This window comes from Fundulus heteroclitus, chromosome 23 (genome assembly GCF_011125445.2).
Source record: "Fundulus heteroclitus isolate FHET01 chromosome 23, MU-UCD_Fhet_4.1, whole genome shotgun sequence".
NCBI classification, from domain to species: Eukaryota; Metazoa; Chordata; class Actinopteri; order Cyprinodontiformes; family Fundulidae; genus Fundulus; species Fundulus heteroclitus.
Window position 1 is genome coordinate 25,494,360 of NC_046383.1, and position 22,438 is coordinate 25,516,797.

Genomic DNA, 22,438 nt, shown 5'->3' on the forward strand with positions numbered 1-22,438 from the left:
TTTTAGTAGTAGTCATACAAGAACAGAGGTTTTGGCTAAATATTTGCACAGCAGTGAAAAGAACATATACTTTTGTTTAAAAGTACCTTTTTATGTTTTTTATGAAGCAGGCCCTGATGTGCACAAGTCAAATCTCCCCGCGTTTCTGTTTCCCCAGTTTCTCGAACGGTGCGCCGAGCAAACACGCCATGTTTGCAAGAGCCAAACTTCTAGTTCCTTTGGTGAAAATTTTGTCCACAAGTTTTCTCAACAGCTCGGGTCAATTGCACTGAGGAATGTGTGCGATCCCAGACATAAAACCAGATGAGTAAAAATCAGCTTCATTACACCTAAAAGCATTTCGGTGAGACCACCTGTCTCCTGAGACAGGTGGTCTCAGGAGACAATAAGATGACAGACACTCCCCTTTAACACGTGAACGCTCGACATTGAAGAAGTTTTCTCAATCCTGACATGTAACAGCGACTCCCTCAGCTCCCTGCAAACTCCTGTCTAAACCGTCTGGCTCCTGTATCCTGATTAGCTGCCTATCGGCGTGCAAGGGGGCAGGCTAAGGTCACAGAGCCATGATTTAATATCTCCTGGCTTAAAAAAAAGGGAAGTGAAGGCAGAGGCTGAGGCAAAATGAGAGCAAAAGGCCAGTCCCGGGCGGACAGGAAGCCCTGCCTCTCATACTTCCTCCTCCGCCCTGCATTGCATCAACTGTGATCACATTTCTGGCTGCTGACACTGGAAGAAATGTGGACAGATGTGTCTGTTTTGGAAGGAAAGGAAGGAGAGTGAGGGTGAGAAGGGAGGGTGGGTACGTGGGTGGGGTGTGTGCAGCCAGGGATGGCGTTCGGGACCGAAAGTGTTTCACTGCCCAAAAAGGACATGTGCAAGAACTCCTGGATGGAAATAGTTTCTGGGTTGTGTTTTAGATGTTTTTTTTTTCCTTGAATTCACCCAAATAGGGAGCAGTATTATTACACAGAAGTACCGGGTGGAAACGATTTTAACCAAAACCTGCTTGTATTTTCTATTTTTATGAAAGGGTGACGCAATAAACCCCAAGCCGACTCTCAGAGCAGCTCCAAGCCCTCGCAGCTATGATTTTATTTACAGAATGCTGGTTTACATGTTTGGTTTTGGCTTTCAGTGGCACAGATCATAATAAAAGGGCAGCCCCCCCCCTCCCCTCCTCCTTACAGAGGAAGAGGTGTACCCTGTAAAAAGGTTTATGTTTTTCCAGCCTCAGCTTGCGGCCTGAGTCTGTTGCGTGTGATGGCGTCCGTCCAGAGCTAACATTCCACCTCTCCTCTGTAATATTGCACGCCGCCATGGGTACAGAAAGTGCTGCTTTTGCTCACCCCGTACTGTTTACTTTGGCTGCGTTTTTCCCTTTCTTTTTTTTTTCTCACACCCCCTTTCTTTGCTTTGTTTCCCTTTTTTTTTCTTTCTCCTCTTAGATTCGATATCTACAGGAAAGTGCCAAAAGATCTCACCCAGCCAACCTACACGGGAGCTTTCAGTGAGTAGGCCTCCACGCACATGCAGAAGAACCTATTTGTCTTTTAGATTATGTTGATGTTTATATAAAACCATGTACCCGTGTACTCTTGTAGAGAACACACCTGTTACGAAAGTATTCGCACCTCCTTGAAATGTATTTACAATTTGCCACACTACAACCCCTATCTTCATTTTATATATATATATATATATATATATATATATATATATATATATATATATATATATATATATATATATATATATATATATATATATATACTTTTTTTTTTTTTGACATGATGAAGCACGTGACTCTTAATTTTCCAATAGCAGCAAATATTCTCTGGGGTTTTGGTCTGGACTTTGACTGGGCCACTCTAACACATTAATATGCTTTGATCTAAATAATTTCAGCTCTGGCTATGGGGCAAGCCTTCTGCTAGAGCAGGGGTCTGTAATTTTTGCAATCCAAAAAGCCATTTGTACACTCAGTCCAGTTTAATAAAGCTTGACCTTCTGAAAAAAGAATACTTGTAATTTTTGATGAATATCCACTGTAGGTGGGTTATTGTAAAAAAAAATTTAAGGGGCCATCATTTATTTGTTTATTTTACATTTTCAGATTTTGAAATGAAGAAAAGCAGAATTTGTGCAAAAAGATTAATAGATTTTCTTTTAAGGGAAAATTATGTATTAGAACAAACAAACACAAAAAAAGCAGCTTTCATTTCCAGCCCAGTGACATAAAGATTACTGGTATTCGTACCCGTGTCTTGACGGCATCTAGGCAGGATGGTCGCGGATTTTCTGAGTTTCAATAAGAGAAATGAGGAGGTGATTTTATTCAGTCCTAACAATGATAGGCAGCCCATCTCTTCCATACCTCGGTGAACTCGAACCACATGTTAAGCAGCAGGTCACAAACCTCGGTGTAAGCCTGGATTCAGGTTTCAAGTTCAACAAGCAGGTCGGCACTGTTTTGCAGAAAAGTTGCTTTCGGTTACGGCAGGTTGCACAAACAAAAACAGTTGATGTCAAAACATAGCCTGGAGATAATAATCCATGCTTTATAACAACTCGACCAGATTATTATTCACTTTATGACATTTTATGACACTTTATAACCTCGAGCAGCTAGAGGTTCAGCCTCCACTCCAGTCCCAAGTCTTTTGAAGCGTCTAAAAGGTTTTCTTTCATTATTTCCCTGTAATTATCTCCATCCTCACATCAGCTCTGACCAGCGTCCCCACAGCATGATGCTGCCACCACCATGTTTCATCCTGGTTATGGTGTGTTCAAGGGGATGTGCTGTATTGGTTTTCTGACGCCCAGTGTTTTGGGCTGGTCAAAAACGTTAATTCTTGTCTCATCTGACTAGAGCCCTTTATCCCTTTGCCGTGTCCAATATGCAGCTTTTTTTCAACACAGCTTTTTTTTCTTGTCCCTCTACACCAGATTTGGGGCGTGCATGACCAATTGTGGACTTGGTCCACCAAATGACGGCAACTTGCATTTTTTTATGATGATATCAGCACAAATATGGTAGTTATGTACAACCTTTAATGCAGCAATAAATCTCCCCTCTGGTGAATCCAGTCCAGCTTACATAAGCCATAATGGGTTAAGAGGGAAAACTCGGAATATTGGTTAGTTTTTTTTTTTTTTTTTTTTTTTTTTTTTTTTTTTTTTTTTACACGCAAATAACCCACGTTTGGTAGCCCTTTCAGCTGTGGCTGAATTTTAATACTGAGTACTTTGGTTTGGTCAAACTCGAAATGTTCTGCGAACAACATTAGGGGCAAACTTTACTCTGAGTGAAACGCTTTCCATGAGATATTTAAAAAGGCATTTTAAGGATTGTAGCTGCAGATTTTCCTACATTTAATAAAAAAAAAATAAAGAAACAAATTCAGTTATACACTATTTAAACAATTACGTAGTAATTGTGCTACTGTAGATATTGACAGTCTGTCACTTTTATTATTGTAGTTTTCAAACACAAAATGATTTCATACTCATCTGAACTGTTTTTAGACAGACTGTGTGCTGCTGTTCCTTATTAAGGTAAATAGGAGCCATCTGAAGAAACTCATGCTTTCAAATTTCAGCATTCCTCTTCTATGACGTTCAACCTGCAGCCCCCTCTCCCTACCCTCCCTCCTTCAATCATCCACGTCTTTTTTTATTTATTTTTTCTATTTTGTTTCCCTCAAAGCAGCCACACTTTACGTAGAGCGATCCAGGGCAATACTTTGTCAGACCTCCTGGAAGTGTTTTAATAGATGTTATCTAGATGGTCGTCAATGTTCAATGTTCCTAACAAGCCTGTTAAAAAGTCCCGGCTGGTTCCCATTTAGTTTAATCGATAAAAAAAAATACCAAAGGCGATACAGTTTGCCACACAAAACAAACACCAAGAAGATTATTCACAAGGAGTGTTTGATGAACACTTGGCATATGGTAGGTCATAAGGATGACGCATCCCTCAGGTCAGGCTGTTGCTGGATTTAATCTTTTCTTTTCCCTGAAGGCATGACTTTCAGATACTTGTCTTACAGAGGGCCCATTTAAACCTTTTTTTGTCCTCCAGATGTTCAATTTCCTGTTTTTTTTTTTTTTGTTTTTTTTTAAATATGCTGCACCATCTGCCATGGTAAAGTGTGTGGACTTGAATGCAAAAGTGAGTAAAAGAAGTAGAGGAAGTCAAAAGAAAGACCGAAACACATCCAGAAATAGCGTTTTCATAAGATCCCAATAATATCTGGCTGATAACAGCAACATCGTTATAACCTCGTTCAAGGACCATGGCAAATAAAGGGAATGGCTTAAAATTGGGTTTGTTCAACAAACACAAAGCAGAGATAAAGAAAACATGACTGGCTAGAGCAGGAGAGGGAGAGAGACTCCCAGGAAGTGGTGGGTCTTATGATCTTCAGTGGAGGCACTAGCCAGCTGCCTCCAGCTCAGTAAACACCAAATTACCCGGAGCACTCGAATGCGAACACACACACATAGGGAAAAGTCAGGAGGAAATGCCTTGGGCTGCAACAACATATTTAGATAAATTATTTAAAACATTTTAAATGTTGCAACTCTGACCTTCATTTCAAGTTTTAAAAGGCATTTTGTCCTAAAATGATCCACTTCATTTCCTGCCTCCACATAGAGCCTTTTGTTTGATAGCAGGCGTAATCCTAGGCGGACGATGGAGGAAGTATCCAGAGCACCTTTGGACTTTGGTTAGCGGGCCATTTTAATAAATGACGAGGTAACCTTAGTTCACCTGGAAAAACAAGGCTGCTGTGGAAGAGTTTAGGGGGAGGGCCCGCCAGCTGGTACCTGTCTGTTCAGCACCGAGGTTTACCCACCCTCGGAACTGCGTAAACGTGGCACAACACACGTTTTAGGACAACTAAGTATGTTGGGAATGCTAATGATCCTGGACTTCCATTGCCTCAAGCACATGAGAAGCAATCAGTGGAAGGATAGGGACGTTTTCTTGTCGGGTCATGTTTTTTTTTCTTTTCCCTGCTTGTCATCAGTAACTCATCGTCAGTAACTCATCATCATCACGGATTACATTGGTTATTCACCGCCCGGTAGGTTACAATAGACCCAATGACACATTCTTGGCGCCTCGGTCGTTTTCTTGTTTTGCCAGTCAGCTGATGAGAGCAGAAAGTATCGCCCACCCCCAATAAAAAATTACAACAGAGCAGTTAAAACTGAGTTGCCGTTGCAAACTGAGGACTGGCTGTAGCACATGACGGAGGAGAGAGGAAATTAACTAGTTATGTACCAACATCCACCAGAGAGAAGGGAAGTGTGAGGAAGTCCTTCCTGTAGACAGTGGACTCCCTTCCTGTCGCCATCCACTGTCTAAGGGTGTGGGTTCTTTACTCATTCCCATATTAGACAGCTGTTATTGTTTCATTCAAGGCAGGGCAGCTCACACTTTGACTTAAGATAAAAAAAAAAGCTAAATGTTTGAAGCCTCTGTTTGTCTTCAACAGAGGCCCACATTCTGTTTGGGAATACGTTTTTAACGTTGTAAGCTATGAGCCTTACAACAATAGACCCGCGTTTGCCTCAGTAGTTTGCTTTTCCGTGCATTGTCTTTGCTTTCCCTCGGCTTGTCTCTGCAAAAAAGGGGGAAATAAGCCAGGCTAGCCTAGTAGTTTGAGAATAAATGGGACGAGGCATGGGTTGGGTACCAATATTGAGGTATAAGTTTTGAAGGAGTTAAAGTTTTAAAACAGTGAAAACCTTCCTTTATAATGTTATTTTGGTTTTAATGAGATACTAGAGAGAAGGGATGGAATGGCCAATGTTTTCTCCAAGTGTATCGACTGGGGCTGGGCGACATGGCTTAGAAATTTAAAAAAAAATATTTTCACCAAATCCGATTATTCGATTTTCTTCACTTTTGTTTCATTTATTTTTTTATAACCTACTTTTATTGCACTAATCTCATCTGGGAGTCGACCTGAATTCAAAGTGCAACTTATTAAGAGGTTTAACACCTGCTTATAAAACAACGTGGCGGGCCTCGCCATAGTAAATAATGAAAATATAACACGTTTGCTGCTAGTTGTATTACACATGTAGGAACAGACTTCACTTGTGTAGCTTCACACCAGCTTAAAAAAAAGTAAATGAATAAATTAAGTACCTTACCTAAGGGTAAAATGTTTCCTCTTTGGAGTATTTAGACAATATATTTTCCTAAACATATTCAACATTGCATGTTAATACCAAAACAATTTCCTCTTTCGGGACTGAAATAGTGCAAAGTTTCATGAAAGCCCAGGAGAGTACATAGGCAGGTTCCCCAAAATCAAATCTTCTGGTGTTGCAAATTCGAATGAATCGATAAAATCAATTTATTGCCCAGCCCTAGTGTCGATGGTAAAGTGATGGAGTGCCCCTCCCCCACCGGTTGCTGCAAAGTGTTGGTCAGCTGGCTTGGACACCCTTCCTGCGCTTACAAGAGAAAATAAATTGGCCGTTTAGGAATATGTCCAGTCCCAAAAAAAAAGGCCACTCACAGTCATTGCCTGAAAACCAGAGAAAAGTGCCAGAGTGATTGTAGTTTCAGCGAGCTGTCGAGAGCGTACAGGGATACTGTGATACAGTACTGCTGTGGTATATTTAGTCAGTGTTGTTGTACAGTGTAAGTTTCATACAGGGATGTGTGGTTTGAGAAGTGCTGGGCTGGTTATTTATCTGCCTCTTGGTGTCGCAGCCAGAGGAAAAATGTGTGATCTGACCTTTGAACAAAGGCCAGTCATGGTAAGTCTTTGTAAATCACTGTCAGTGTTTCCACTGCTGTCTGGTTAAAAAGCAGTTGTCACTCCTCACTCTGGGCTTTAATAACTCTGATAACGCGCTGCCTTCCTTTGATGCCGGGGTGAGGAGGGGGGGGGGGGGGGGGAGAGACTTCAAGTGTTTTGATGAACCTGGATTGGTAACCTGTGTGTCATGGTGACACTCCCTGCTGCTTGTTGGTTAAACATTACCTTTTGTAAAGTCTCCTCCATCGCCGGCGGGCTTGGCTGCAACGCCCTGTCAGCCGCAAGGGTCATGTGCTCGTGGGATCCTAGGAAACGGTTGCCACGTAAACGCGCCTCACCTGCTGACGGAGAATCTCGCCAGACCGGACAGACCGCAGCAGCGCTGACAGGGATCCATTCCTTCAGCAAACACATGATGCTTTTTTTTTTTTTTTTAGGCTCATTAGTTTGACACATAAAGTTGCTGCTTTTTCCCCTTGAAACTTTTTTTTTAATTATTAACTCAGTGTACGAGCTCTTTGATTTAACACAGACTATTCCTTATTTAGGCCTTTTGGAGGAGCCGCATTTAGGATGAGTTTGTTTATGGGAAAACTAGCTGTTTGGTGGCTCTCTCAAAGAATGGCGTGAGCTCACCTCTCTCCGAGAAAGGATGCTGTAATGGCTGCCTGGTGTGCTGGTATTCAACGGGTAATGAGTGTAGGATGGTCTTTAAAAACCTGCGTAATGGCAGCTGTAAAACTGGCAGTAAAACCGCTGTTTAAGGGGGAGGTAGGGAGGGGGGGGAATCATGACTTGTGTGATTTCATTTATGTCAATAGCTGAGGTCAGCCATTTCTAAATACGGCCGGATTAGTCCGGCTCGTTGGTGGTTTGCATCATTCCTTTTTACAAGCGGGTGTAACTTGAGGTGAATGTGGAGAAAAACAACGTTTTAAGAAGGCTTTCCTTGTCTCTGTTCCCACAGTATCCATCCTCTGCTGCGTCTTCATACTCTTCCTCTTCCTGTCCGAGCTGACGGGATTCATAGCCACCGAAATGTACGTAAGACCGTAACGTCCGGCGTCTGAGAAAGGCGAAGGGAGTTGCTAATGAAGGCCGATGCCCAAGCGGCGCTGCGGCCAGGCAGCGGAGACAATGTTCCTCTCAGGAAATTGACTTTGTGCATGCGTCAGCCGTGTGTAATGATGGGATGACATGGAGAAGGTGTGACAAAAAGGAAATTACAGACACGGGTTCATAAATACTCTGTCTGACAGAAGATGAGTCTTTATTGAAAACGTTGTGCAAATCAGTTGTTGTTTTTTTTTTTTTTTTTGGACAATTTTGACTCTTGATGTGTGCCTGACCCTTTTTGTCTCTTTCCCCTCCAGTGTAAATGAATTGTATGTGGATGACCCTGATAAAGACAGTGGTGGGAAGATAGATGTGAGTTTAAACATCAGTTTGCCAAACTTACACTGTGATTGTGAGTATTTACGAACACACACCTCTGCATAATCTCTATTCCTCTGCTCTGTCCTCTCTGCTGTGGTACGATGTTTTCTCTCGCATTGTTCGAGGCGTTCCCTTTAGGAATGCCCTGCCTGGCTTTTGTTGGCTTAAAGCTTACATGTACTCAACACAAGCATGGGTTATTTTTAGGGTGCATTAAAGTTCTTGTTTTTCTAGGAGGTAACTTTCTCTGATGGTGAAGATTACGCACACATGCACAAATATATCCCACAGCTCTACTAATAATTGGATGCCTGCGCTTCAGAAACCTGCCATCAACAAGCTTTGGTCTCCTTCTGGCCTGATCTTTGACCCTTTTTTTTTTTTTACCAGCGATTCAAATTTTTTGGTAATCAATTCAAGTAATCAATGGTTTGGGGTGTTAGGAGGGGAAAGCGGGGATTCTTCCATCCCAAAGCCATATTTGACGCGCATTTGAGATTGTCGTCCTTTCGAACCCCATCGTGTCCCAACTTCCAACCGTCCCTCCCAAGAACATCCCAGGAACGAAGGAACCTGAAATCTCTTATAAAACCGGAACCTGGTCCAATGCCAGTGGGACTTTTTGCAAAGCAGGGTTAGCCGTCGGTCAGCCCCCGCACCAAAATCAACATCCTCTAACTCCACTGAAAGCTGCTGCCACCCTCATAGACACAACTTAATACTGCCTGGAGAGAAAAGAGCAGTTTAGGTGAAGGAAACCTAACCAACTGTGAACCACGGTGTTGGTAGCATCATGCTGGGGGTCCGTTTCACTGCTGGAGATCCATCGCCGTCCACCATGCACCACAGGCTTGTTAATGGCGGAAAAAGTGAGACTGCCCGACAGATTATTGAGAGATTAGTGGGGGTGTATGTCTATATTTATATTATGTATGTATGTAGACTTGGACCCTGTGTCAAATGGAAAAGCTACAATAAAATATCTTGTTTTAAAATACTAGTTACTTGATCATTCACTCCAGAGGGGGGAAAAAAGCAGATCAAAGGCACCGTTTCAGGCCCAAAAGTGAAAGATGATCAGACGAGTGTTTGCAAACTTTTCACCGGCTCCCGTCTGTATGTTTTCATTGGCTGACCCAGATTCGTCATTGTGTTCTCATGCGACCCGAGCTCGGTTTCAGCTCAGAGCGTCCTGCTTCTGCTGCCGCTCCGCTTCGCTCCGTCTTTGACTCCCTCGTGTCAGCGAAGTGGGCCGGCAGCAGGCTGAAGCGTGCCAGGATACAGAGGAGTGACTTCTTATTCGCTCATCATGACTCCCCTCAGAAACTATGCCCATCATCAAACGCCGGCATGTCAGCGAGGCTCGAGGCGCCGCACAAAACTCCCAATCACTTCAAGATTTTTCTCCCAAAAATGGCAGCGTCTAATAAACGCTGGAACTCTGCTTTCCCTTACGGAGGCTCTGGATTAACGGCGCCTCGGCTGTCGGCCATAACTTTAGATGTCCGCAGTCCCCCGCCCACCCGCCTGCATGCCCAAACAAAGGCGGCTGTTTCTAATTGAGCCCCTCCATGATTGCTCGTTTTGTGTGTTTTGAGGATTGAAAGCAGGTTTTTTTCTTCCCCCCCCTCCCCTAAAACCCGATTGTGCCTTCAAACAGCAGCTCCACCGGGTTTAGTGTTTCACCACGCCGGAGCAGAGAGCAGCAGCGCTCTGTCGGGTCTGGCTCGCTGCGAGTTAATACTTTATCAGTCCGCTTTCCAGGCCTCCAAACAGGTTGTCATCCGTGGCTAATTTACGCAGAGCGAGAACCCATTTCGTCATGGAAGGCTCCCCCCCCCCCCTTTTTTTTTTTAAAATAAAACATCTTTCTTAGCTAAACATCTTCGATCGACACTGACTTTCTTCTTCTTGTTCATCGTCGTCTATGACTTCATGGAAAAACGAATAGCCCCCCCCCCCCCATTTAAAGACGGATCAGCTTTAAATCAGCCTCCTTCCAGGCCTGAATGTCTTAAAAAGGGAGAACCTCAGCGTCTCCCTCGCCTGCTTATATTTGTCCGCTGCATTATTTTGAGATCTGGACAAAAACAGAGTGAAGATTAAAGGGGGGTGGGTGGGTGGGGGGGGGGTGTAAATGGTCTTGAATGTCAGAGGTCAGACAGGCGGCTTGCAGATCCCAGATACAGCACACCTCTCTGGCTTTGCTGCTGGCCAGCTAGAGAATTAGGCCACTGCCAGTGTGCCAACACACAGGAGCCCGCATTGGGGGGGGGAGGGGGAGGCCTGGATGGAAAATCACAGAAAGAGAGGGAGCAACAACGGTGACGGCGTTTGGACTTTGTGTGTTGACTTTTTGTGGGTCACTGTGATACCTGCCGCTGTGCCATTCCTCCCCGTTTGACGATGAGGCTCAAAGCTGCAGATAAAACCCGATCTGGTATCAGTTTAATCAAGTTCAGCTTGATTAAACTGCCCCCCCCCCCCCCTCCCAGATAGTGACGGCACCTTTTGTTTCTGGTTTTTGCTCCAAAAGTCTAAATTTGTTGACAACATAAAAATGTTTGTTTTGACAACTGGCCGTGTCAGCGCCGGGCGGAAAGGTTTGATCGGTCGTTTTTGGTTTTCACCACGACCAAAACAAAGCGCTCGTCATCACGGAGCGAACCGGTCAATTATTTCTGCCTCGTGCTGTTCCAGCACCTCGCCCGAAACAAGCAAAACGTTTAAAAGTTTTAAAGTGAAGTAACCGTATTCCGAACTACATGTTAATCGTGTCTGTTGTTTTTGTTTTGCTGTTTTTTTTTTTTTTTAGTGGTGGGTTTGGACATCCAGGATGAAATGGGGCGCCATGAGGTCGGTCACATAGACAACTCCATGAAGATTCCTCTGAACCAGGGAGAGGGCTGCCGCTTCGAGGGGGAGTTCACCGTTAACAAAGTAAGGCCTCATCGCACCGCGGGCCGCAGCCTGATGCGTGGTCTAGATACAAACGTAGCCTAAGGTGGATTACCGTCGCAGGAACCTGGTCCAGAAACCAGGCGAGAGTCTGGGGGCCGCTCCTTTTACCAATGTTGCTTCCTCTTTAGGGACCAGGGCCCCTGATAGGACCTCAGAGGATAGTCATAGAGAGGAGTCCAGGGCTCTCATCTTTGATTAACGTGGTTCTGCTGGCGTAACGTTTAGAGCGGTTCGCAGCAGAGAATGAAGCAGCCGGGATTAAAATCAGGAGGTGGAGGCTGTCGCTCTCGGCAGAAAAAGAGCTGCACTCTCTGGGTCATGGGTCGTTGTCTGCCTGAAGCGGAGGAGCTAAAGAGTTTTGCTGCTTTTTCTTTCTCATGATTATGGCTTAAGGGAGCCTCAGGTGGATAGATAGATTTGAGTTTTGCCTTCAGTAATGTAGGCACTGCTCCAGACTGTTTTTTTTTTTTATTTGAGCCAATAAGGAGAAGCTCTTATTTTCTAATCCATGATCCTCAGCGGTGGTCATGAGATCGTAGATTCTAGCAGCTGACTAAACGGCTGCGAAAACCCTTTTTAAAACCATCTAAACTCCAGAACACGTTTATTGAAATTGTTGGGGAAAAACATCTTGTGTAAAGACCAAAACTTTGTAGTCTTTGTAGAAAAAAAACCTACTAGGGCCAAACTGGGTTGAACTCCCAATATGTGGGATTTGGATGAACTGATAACGAAAGCCAGGGATGATATCCATTCATGGACACATGATTTAAAATGGAAAAAGAGAAGGCAAAAATAAGAGGGAAAGAAAAGTCTGGGTCTATTTGTTTGTCCTTGTTGGGTTTGAGTGAAACGTTGAGTTCCTGCCCTCGTTCGTCCTTCCTTCCTCGGTCTAAATTGAGAAATGATCCCTGGGATTTGGTCACATCCATGTGTAGCGCGTTGCCTGCGACCTGCGCAGCCCAGTCTGCTCCGCCTCGCCACATCCCCCGCGTCAGTTTTTCCATTACCTTTTAAAATGAATAACCCAGCAGTTGCATGTTTAACGCTCTTTAGCTTAAAATAGTTAAAAATCTATTAAAAAAAGAAAAAGTGAAGTGGCAAAGAGAACATTCCGTTTCCAAACACGCCTGCATGCATGTAGACGCGCTGCGTGTGGCGCAATACACATCAGTTCACCAGCTCTGTGTGTGTGTGTGTGTGTGTGTGTGTGTTTGCAGGTACCAGGGAACTTCCATGTGTCAACACACAGCGCTACGGCGCAGCCCCAAAACCCCGACATGACTCACACCATCCACAAGCTGGCCTTTGGAGAAAAGCTGCAGGTTGGGACGAAGACGCCCCGCAGGTTTAGGCAGGTTAACGGAGTTAAGACTAACGGGATCTCTTCTCTCTCTTGACATTCAGGTACAAAAAGTCCAGGGGGCCTTTAACGCTTTAGGAGGGGCAAACCGCCTGTCGTCTAACCGTACGTACTCAGACCGCCCGTACGCTCGCTCACCGCCGCCACTATGCAACATCAATGCAAGCCTGCTGGCTGCTCACATCCCATGAGGCAATGGAAAGAAAGCACCTAGCGCAGGAAGGCTTGAGTCACAGAGCCAACACCATATCTAGCTTCTTCCAGATGCTTTACCTTTAAGAAAAGAGGCTTTTTACATTTCTTCTATTGAAATAACCTTTTTCTGTTGCAGCGCTGGCCTCACACGACTACATACTGAAGATTGTACCGACCGTGTATGAAGACCTGTCGGGCAGGCAGAGGTTTTCCTACCAGTATACAGTAGCGAACAAGGTTTCGTATCCGCTTTCTTACATTTGCTGCCCTTCGCTGCACGGCTGTATTTAGACTAGAAATCACGCACTTTTCAAAATAGGTGACTTCAGGGGCACTGGGATTTTATTTCGGGGACAGCAAAGTGATTAGAGGACAGATGATTTGTAAAAGAAGAGATGTAGCCATCACCGATGTGCTGCTTTTTGTTCATACGTCGCACAAAAACCTATTAAAATTCACCGATGTTTGCTAAAGGAAGCCGTCCCCACAGCATGACGCCGTCACCGCCGTGTTTCATGAAGGCGTGGGGTTGCAGCATGCCACGGTTGGACAATAGGTCCATAAATGCCTCAAACCTCCGTTGGTGAACCTGCAGTGACTGGAAACTCACCCAAGATGTCAACAAACCCATAAACACACTTCCTAGAACTGTGTTGACTGAAAACCGGGTTCAGAGTATAGAGTAACAACAGTGGCGGTCAACTGTGAACGTGGAAATGGAGGCTTGAGTGGAGAGTAAACACTGACGTGAGGATTCTCTGTCATGCCAAATGTGCTGATATGATCTCTTTTACTGAGGGGGCGACTGAAGACGGGGACTTTTATCCAAGTTTATTAAAACCGTGTCATCAGGAGCGCTGAAAGCATCGCTGCCTCCTCAAGTTTACCTCCTCCGACTTTAATTAGTCCAGGTTCCGTTTTAATGACTCATTTCTGACTTTTAAGCAAGTTTCTCCATAACGCGTTGCACGGCGACGCACCGCCTTCGCTCCCACAGAGAAAAAAGATCCAACACATTCCTCTGACATGATTCCCAAACTAATTGCATTTCCTTTATCTGTCACCACTAATTAAATTGCTTTGTTTTTCTCCGATGTTGCGACAAATCTGTATATAATGGTCTTCTTTTTTTTTCTTTCTACACAGGAGTATGTGGCTTACAGCCACACAGGCAGAATAATCCCTGCGATCTGGTTCAGATACGACCTCAGTCCAATCACAGTCAAGTACACCGAGAGGAGGCAGCCTTTTTACCGCTTCATCACGACGGTCAGTGGCGGCTTCAGTGAGAACGTTTATTTTTCAGGGTGGCGCTTCCAACGCTGGGCTGAAAGGCTGCTATCTCTTAAAACCTTCATAATAAATGTGTTTTTATCTACACAATTATTTTCACAATCATGTCTCCAGAGTTTATCTAGGTGTGTTAGTCGGATTTCATATGAAAGAGTGAAGAATAAATAAATGATGGCAAGATCCTTTAATGTAGTTTTTTAGGAAAGGCTAAGAGAGCTGGGAACATTTATCACAAAAATTGGCATAATTTCTACAGATTTTTTTTCTACAGTGAAAAAAATAGCCCAACCTCTCAGTATTAACACAAAAAATTCAAAAATTAAAACATGAAACATGATCAAATTGTGTTTATTCTAAAAGTAGAGCATTTGTTTTAAAATACAATTATTCCTACAGCCACTTGGATGAATATAGTTATAATGATGGAGACTAGAAAACATTTCTGCAATATTTCCATCAGAGTCAAATTTGTCATTAATATCTTTCCTCCAGTCAGCTGACAGGCACTGATTAGCAACAGGTTGGGGAGGGGCAGCGCTGCATTCTTTTATGCTCTGCACCGCCACGCAAAGATGTTAATTTATTAGAATATTCATCAGGTCATTTTCTTTTGTAAATAGCTGAATGCTTTTCGATAGGCATGTGTTACTGAGGCATTCTAACTCGGAGTCCGAAGGGTTTGCACCAAATGAGAGAATTTCTGCGACACGTTAACTTCCTGATATTCCTGTTAAATGCACCTTCAGGAGCGTCAAGCATGCTTTAGTCCGACCAGAAATGAAAGCTTTTCCCGCAGCTGTGTCACAAAGGACACGTAAGACGTGACAAATGCAATTCTGGGTATTTTACCTGCAGTTTGTCACGGGAGATTCCCAAAAACTCCGGTCCACTGCAGCCACTAAGAGGGGCCGCTGAGAAGACGGCCCTGCCAGAGGGGGAAACCACTTAATCCAACTACTGGAACCAACATGGCTCCCTTGTAGTAACTTAGTTCTGTACATTGATGCTTAGAAACAGTCCACCCTGCTAGCTCCAGGCTGCTCCATCCTCTGAAACTCAGGGTGTTTTTTTTTTTTTTATCTGCTGTTCTGGGTTGCAGTTTCTAGTAATCCTGTTTAATGTAAACACCCTGAACCTTATTGACTATCAAAACATATGAAGCTTTGTTCCTCTGGCGTCACCAACCTGCCTCTGCTCCGTCTCCTCCCTCGCCACCTCCAGCCCATCGGAACCGTTTCCTGCGGGTTCAAATCTGACTCGGCGGATGGATTGATTGATTGATCTGACGACCCGCGCCTTCTTTTGCGTTTTAGTTTCTCATGCAGCAGGTTTGAGACATGAGTGTGCAGGCAGTGTTGTCATTAGTCATGGCTGAAGACTGCAGAGTCCAGGGCCTTTTGGTCTGTTTCCAGCTCATTCTTTGGAGCGAGTGTAATGCATCCTGACCTAATGTGATCAGGACCAGCTGACTCTGGGCCACATTATGCTGAGGGGGGGGAAGAGCCTTGAATCACTCAACCATTGATCCTGACAGAGTGATGTTTTTTCTGCAGATTTGTGCCATCGTCGGAGGGACGTTCACCGTGGCAGGGATCATCGACTCGTGTATATTCACCGCCTCTGAGGCCTGGAAGAAGATCCAGATCGGGAAAATGTCATGAGGACTGCCTCTCCCCCCTCCCCAACCAAGTTCTTCTTTTATTTATAAGCTCAGAGTTGCTAGCCTGCTAGCTAAATCCGCTTCTGTTTGAAAACAAGCCAGCGACCAATGAGGAGGAGTCCCCAAGCATGCGATATAACTAGCAGGCTACCCGGCTGCGTCTCCGTTACTGAAGGTCCTCTCCTGCTCCGTCTCCTCTGCCGCTGACGCGTGCGTCCTGACTATCACATGTCTTCTCACGCCGTCCCCGGTGTCAGGACAGGAGAGGAAATCTCTTGTTACGACTGATCTGGAGGAAAGATGTGCCAGAAACCTACCAGTGTGCGCTTCTGTTGTGTTTGTGTTTTTTATTTTATATATATGACGTTTAAAATGGCTAAGATTGGCTCTGACGTGAAAAGTTTTAAACTTTGGTGCTAAAACGCGGTCCACCATAAATGAAATCACTCAGAAATGTAAAAGTATCTTCCGTCTGTGCCTTAGGGGTCACCTTTCCCTGCGTGAATGATCGCCGTCAGCTAATTGTTTCACTCTGATTGATGGTTTCGGTGTCGGTGCCGACTTGCTCTGCGGATCTTTCAACAGGACCTTTTTTTTTTTCGTTTTAAACCAATCATGTCATCAGCTGCCACATTATATAACACTAGATTGGACTGTCTGGGTGACTTAAATGATTGGAAGTTATGCAAGCACAGCATAATTGTTTAAATGGCTGGTTTTATTATTCCCTTTCATCGTACTGTTGTCTGTGATTCAGCACCATGATAGCTCAGTCAGATCCTGCTCTTCTGCTTTCAGAGCCATTTTTTTTTTTCCCTTTCATTTCTAACGACTTCTGTAATGGCATCTGTTTCCAAGTAAAGGGACCATATAGTTTAATTCTCCAGGTTCTGTTTCTTTTTCATTCATCTTCTCTTTTACAGTGAACCATACCTGATTATTCGATTGCTGAATAATTCGACACCTGAACGTGGTGCGTTAATTAGGTTGATCACAGACGCAGCTCAGTAAAATGGGTTTGAAGAGTTATTCAAGAAGTCAAAACTTATGTTGACAAATAAAAGGCAGTAAAATATTATAAACAGTTGTTGCTGCACCAGGAAGCTCAAAGTTTAATTTAGCAGGAAATGGGAATATTTAATAAAGGTTATCATGGGGGATAACCACGAGGGAAGTCCTTGCTAAAGTAGCTAGCTGTTCAGAGTGCTGGGTCCAGGCACAGTAAAGGAAAGTTTATTGGAAGGAAAAAATCTGGTCAAAAAGGCAGAGAAGCAACCGGTGTAACCACTGCCCTTGGGATTGAAAAGCAAAACCTGCTGTTTGGGGGGGAGATAACAGAACGTGTGAACATATCCAGGACGTTGGCTAGAAATGTCACATTTCTTGGGTTCAGCCGATCCTGAAAGGGGGGGCAAATTCAGAGGCGTCATCCCTGGGAAAATACACCAGCTTATATGAAGACTCCAGACCTAACAGGCTGAAGGCCTTTATTAAAGCAACCTGAGCTTTTCCTTGAGACCTCAGCAGAGCCACGGGCTGATTGGCTTTCTGCCACGAGCCACATTGATGCGGTAGGCCAACTCATTAGAAATCCTGTTGAACTGGTCTTAGTAAAACTACCCTAACGTTGACAAACTGGATTTTAACTTCACACACTGTAATAAAAACTTAACAGAACCGTCACCATGGTTTGATGAATCCAGCCAAAACAAGTTTCCCTGTTTTTGATTTAGTAAAATCATCACGATGGTATTCAAATGAAACGAGCTATACCTGTGAAGGCTTTACCTCTGATTAACATTTCACTTGTTGATAGAAACTGAAAATGGAACCTTTGAATACAGTTTTTATTTTGTCTGTAATCGTGTAAATATGACTCAGAGGTGGACTTTGCTCGCTGACGGCCCTTATTTTCCCTTTAGCTGGCAGGCCCAGCCACCACCCTGCAGCTCGTCAGCGGGTGATGCCGGGCTGCAAGGCCTCTTTGAGCCCGCGCAGCTATCATCACACTTACGTCCACCTCTGATGAGAGGTGCTCTGAGTGACTCACTCCTTCAGTCGCCCTACATCCCTCTGTTTACCTTCGTCACGTCGCCTCTTACCGGTGGCCACCTCCATCAAACGACACAAGCGGCATAATTATATATGCTCCAGCAGACGGGAATGAAAACGCAATTAGCAGATCTTTAAATGTCACAGTAATGAGAGCCAAGAAAAAAAAAAAAAAGAGGATACATTGTCTTTATTTCTTATTTCTTCCTAAATGAGTCATAACGTGTAAAAATAATGGGGAAAAAAAACTCTTATATAAAAGATAAAAATATAAACGTATGTAAAGAAAATGATTTTCCATCATTTTTGTCATAATACTGCCACCCAGTGGCTGGTTAAAGGAACTTCAGGCACATATCAATAAGTCCGACTGCTGAGGAGGAAAGGTGAGAGGAGTAAAAGCCAGCTCTGCTCAGGTCTTCATCCAAGGTCGATGATGAGATGTTGCTATAATTTCACAATCCTCCATCAGGCTCCCAACATCTCTGCTCCCGGGGGTCGCCATCTTTGGGAAGATCAGACGTTCGACGAGGCCAGGGAAGGGGTCCCCGGCGATGAGTAGAAGTCACAGAAGCCCTCCTCGGACAGGTGACCGTACTCGTTGTTGTAGAAGGTCTGCCCCTTCAGCTGGCTGAAGAAGCTGGGACGGTGTCCGGAGCTGCCGGCGTTCTGACCCAGGGAGCAGTGGGGGGCTGTCAGGGGCTCCGTGCTGCTGGTGCTGCTCATACGGCTGAGGAGAGGGCGACACTTTAATACAGCTCTGGTGACTGCGGGCTGTTGAAGACACTTGTAAGAATGTAATTGTACACTGAAATTTCACAGGTCAAGAAAAAAAAAAATCTATTTCAGTTCCTCTTTTGCAATAAAGGCAATCCCACATAAGTTCAAGGCCATGCAAAGGTCACAACCCTTGAACTGCACAAGTACCTTGGTGCTTACAGCCACAAACTTCAGTGAATTAAATGGAGATGTTACTGAGATAACACCATTCCCAGGGTGGTGGCATCATGCTTGAGTTACTTAGCAAATAAGCACCTGCCGAAAGGCTAGCATGCATTTCCTTTCAGCCTCCGTTCCTTCGATGCCTACACATAAATGTCATGGTCAACTAATGCCTTAGAAGTCCACTTGATTTTATGAATTCGCTTATACGGTCCAGCTGCAGAAAAAGATGCTCTGCTCAGATCAGACCAAAATGCCTTGAACACAAGCTTCATTGCAGAGCATGGTAGTGGCAGCACCATGCTGCGGGGATAATGGGCGATCCCGGAAGAAAACCTCTTTGAGGTTGCAAAAAAATGGTCAACCTAATCATGCAAATCTATGGTGGCAAACTCACCCATTAGCCTATATAAAGCCCAGACTGAGACTCTTGGCCCCGTTTACACTACCCTTTTTTTTAACTGTGCCGAGAACGGTCCGAGCTCAGTGACTGGGATAACTATCGAGTGTAAATGGAACATAAACTGAACTGAACCGTGCCAGACACAACTGATCCGCGCTAAATATAGACCAGTTCGATAATAGATTCTACCGTGCCAAAACCGTTTTCCGTGATGATTCTGCTGAAGCAGTACAATGAAACCTCAATGTCTGTCGTTTGATTGCGCGTAAGCCCCTGATTAGACAATTTCGTTTGTTCTTATCCAATTCCCAAAAGCAGGACTCTGTCAAGCAAATTTACACAAAGGTGCCTTTATCGCCTGACTCTCCGCAAAAAAGAAATATCACAATTACAACCTAACTTCCTGAATGTTACGGGCGGTGCATTTGATTTGCTTGAGTCCTCCTTCAATCTAGAGAGCAGTAAGTACCACATAATCGTACTAGGAGGCGAGGAAACAGTGCTAGCTTGACGTGTAACGGTGCAGAACCAAGTGGCACGTATTTAACTGATCCAAGCTCGGGTCCAGACTCAGCATGGATCGGTTAAAAAAGGGAAGTGTAAATGGGGCTTATGGCAAGACTTGAAAACTGATGTCCATAGATACTCTCCACTCAATCTAAACTAAAACAAGAAAGTTTAGCAGCTGTAAACGGTATTGACTTGGGGAGGCAGAATACAAATACAAGCCGCACTTTTCAGTTTCCATATGTAAAAGGGAAGGTTTTTGAAACCACGCATCATTTTCCTCCATATCACAAAAACGCATGACGTCTGCCACCTAGTATCCCAAAGGAAACGCACTGAAGTTTGTGGCTTTGAAAAACTCTAAAAAAAACTCTAGAGAAATGACTCCCTTTGCCAGGATTTCTACATCCACAACTAAATTAGGTGTTTTCTGGGGGGTTTTAAAGACCACTTTGTTACTTACAGATCCATATCTTCAGGTTTTACCTGCAGACTTCAGATAGAAAGGATCCGTATTATTCTAAATGTTGTTTTAATGCTTTGAACTCTAGAAGACCCTTCCAACGTCACTTGAAAAAACTGAGTGAATGAAGGTGAGAACGCGGCCTTCGGGGAGAGTTTCGGTAAGACCGAGCACATCATCTGTACAGCTTACAGTAATCTGTTGTAGTACTTTCTTTAAGATCCTCTTCTATACTTGGTACTGTTGCGGGATAAATATGTCCTCATTTCTACTGGCTGATGTCATTTCTCAAACTTTTTCTGAGAATGCACTTCTCAAAACCCCGACTAAAAATGGGGCCCTGACTCCAAATGAGTCATCCTGTTGTTTGCTTCCACATGTAGAGAGCCCGCTCTTGCATATTTCCTCTGCGAAGCTGGTTTCGCTACACATGAAGCGGCGTGAGGCGACTCCTCCACATCTTCCAGCCCAGAGAGAACGTATTCTCGTGTTGACTGAAACATGTGGAGCATCATTTGTTTGCTCATTGCTCTGAAATGGAGTCATCTGCGTGAGCAACGGGCATTTATCAGGCCTGAAAATGCCACGCTCCGTCACTAAGTAACCGTCTGCGAGCCTCTTGTGTGTCACTTTCCGTTTTCGGTGATGCTGAGCATAGTTCTGGCATGACGAACCTTTTCAACACGGCGCCCCGGTGGTTGTGCTCGATCCGCTCGAATTCCTCCGAGGCCAGCACCATGCCGCTGTCGGTCTGGTTATCCTGGGAGAGGACACCGTTTGAAAACGTGTAAATTGGGGAGTTTCGAGAAGCCGTGCTGCCTCGTCAGCAGCTCTTTGTGGTGATTATACAAGGAGAAAAACTCCCAAAGTCAGTAAGAAATAAACAAAAAGCTCATCGGTCGGTTTCAACAAGTAAAAAAATAAATAAATAAAAAAACAGAATCAAAGAGCCTACTTGTGGAGGTTTCTGTGACTGCATCCCCTGGCGCAAGTCTTCAAACGTCTTCACACTGGGCTGACATGTTTTAGAGGGCCCAACAAACACCCAGCCGGCAAAGGGCACGCAGTTGTAATACCTGCCCGGGATTTGGAGAAGAGATATCGTTCAAACAAGAGGAAAACAGTTCATGCTGGAGGCCTAGAGAAGGTTACGGGGTTAAAACAGTGAAGGATTTATTATTTCACCAACAATCCTTGTAGCCAGGACTCACAGCCCAAAGATGACATTTTCTACAGTTTTTCCACCAGAATGTGGCTTCAGGTCTCCACACCTCCTAACTTCCTTACTTCGCAGAATCTCATAAGATCAAGCTGCTGCTGCTAATCTAAACCAATTACACTTTATAGTCATGTTCGATAGAATTAGAATATGTGTTCAGATCAAGGCAAACTTTAAGCAGGTATTGAATATTCATTTTTAAAGCCCAAATTTCTTTATTAAGATGTTTTTATTGGTCTGACGTAATATTCGAGTCTAAAATATTTTTGATTTGTTATAAGCAGAGCATTATCATAATGAATTTAAATAAAAGGCTTGAAAACCTCAATCTGTGTGTAGCTAATCTATGTAATGTGTTTCACTTTGGGAACTGAGCTACAGAAATAAATAAACTTTTTTTATAAATCTAATTTATTCAATAAGTCCGTATTTCATATTCGTGGACATGTTTTTTATATATAAATAAGTATTCACATTAGAGTGGATATGCAATGATGAGCATAAACCAACACTAAGTGTTTTTTTATGAAATGTTATTGCAACTGGATATTAAAGGACACTTTTTAAAAGTGTCTGTAGTTACAGTTTCTTGTGGGGCTTTATGCATTTCCATGGCTAATGGTGATTATTCAGAGTTCATTTTAATCAGCTATCTATTTTAGTTATCCTAATAGTTATGCTTATTTTGATGCAGGGCGGGTTCACATTTAACTAAGTTCATGTGGGTTTGCTGCCACCTACTGGAAGGTTTAGAAATTGCTTCTTTAATCACAGGCTGCAAATTATGCATTTCTGTTTCTTCTTTTTTTTTTCATAACTTAATCTCTTTAGCAAAAATAGAAAATATAGGTTATCAGATTTGTGCAAACAGTCAGGCTTTAACAAAGATACCACTGTGTAAAATAGCTTCCACCAGACAAAAAACAATGTCCTCTTTCACTTTTATGACAGAAAGATTATTTGTTTCACGCCAGGGTAGGAAAGAAGCCATGACTGGTGCCACCAGTTTGGGGTTTTCTGGCTTAATACAGTAAAATAAATGCCCAGAAAATAGGAAAAAGGAGTCAGCACAAGTAAAGCCCAAAAAGGTTATATAGTATGTACAACATTTAAAAAAAATAAAAATTCAAATCAGTTTACACATAATATGCTGAT

At 43.7% G+C, this 22,438-nt stretch overlaps 2 protein-coding genes across 2 annotated transcripts in view; one reads left to right on the top strand and one right to left on the bottom strand.

Annotated features, from left to right (window-relative positions):
* Window positions 1–16,581, top strand: part of ergic1 (endoplasmic reticulum-golgi intermediate compartment 1) — a 28,933-nt gene extending 12,352 nt beyond the window's left edge. The window contains exons 2-10 of the mRNA XM_012863126.3: window positions 1,449–1,510; window positions 7,756–7,828; window positions 8,162–8,256; window positions 11,041–11,165; window positions 12,407–12,511; window positions 12,594–12,654; window positions 12,881–12,981; window positions 13,891–14,013; window positions 15,591–16,581. Of these exons, the coding sequence (XP_012718580.1) occupies window positions 1,449–1,510; window positions 7,756–7,828; window positions 8,162–8,256; window positions 11,041–11,165; window positions 12,407–12,511; window positions 12,594–12,654; window positions 12,881–12,981; window positions 13,891–14,013; window positions 15,591–15,698 (853 nt within the window). The 3' untranslated portion in view covers window positions 15,699–16,581. The remainder of the gene's footprint in view (window positions 1–1,448; window positions 1,511–7,755; window positions 7,829–8,161; window positions 8,257–11,040; window positions 11,166–12,406; window positions 12,512–12,593; window positions 12,655–12,880; window positions 12,982–13,890; window positions 14,014–15,590) is intronic.
* Window positions 16,582–17,922: 1,341 nt separating this feature from the next.
* Window positions 17,923–22,438, bottom strand: part of flt4 (fms related receptor tyrosine kinase 4) — a 74,557-nt gene continuing 70,041 nt past the window's right edge. The window contains exons 28-30 of the mRNA XM_012863323.3: window positions 21,020–21,140; window positions 20,739–20,824; window positions 17,923–18,479 (exon numbers count right to left, since the gene is read on the bottom strand). Of these exons, the coding sequence (XP_012718777.2) occupies window positions 18,266–18,479; window positions 20,739–20,824; window positions 21,020–21,140 (421 nt within the window). The 3' untranslated portion in view covers window positions 17,923–18,265. The remainder of the gene's footprint in view (window positions 18,480–20,738; window positions 20,825–21,019; window positions 21,141–22,438) is intronic.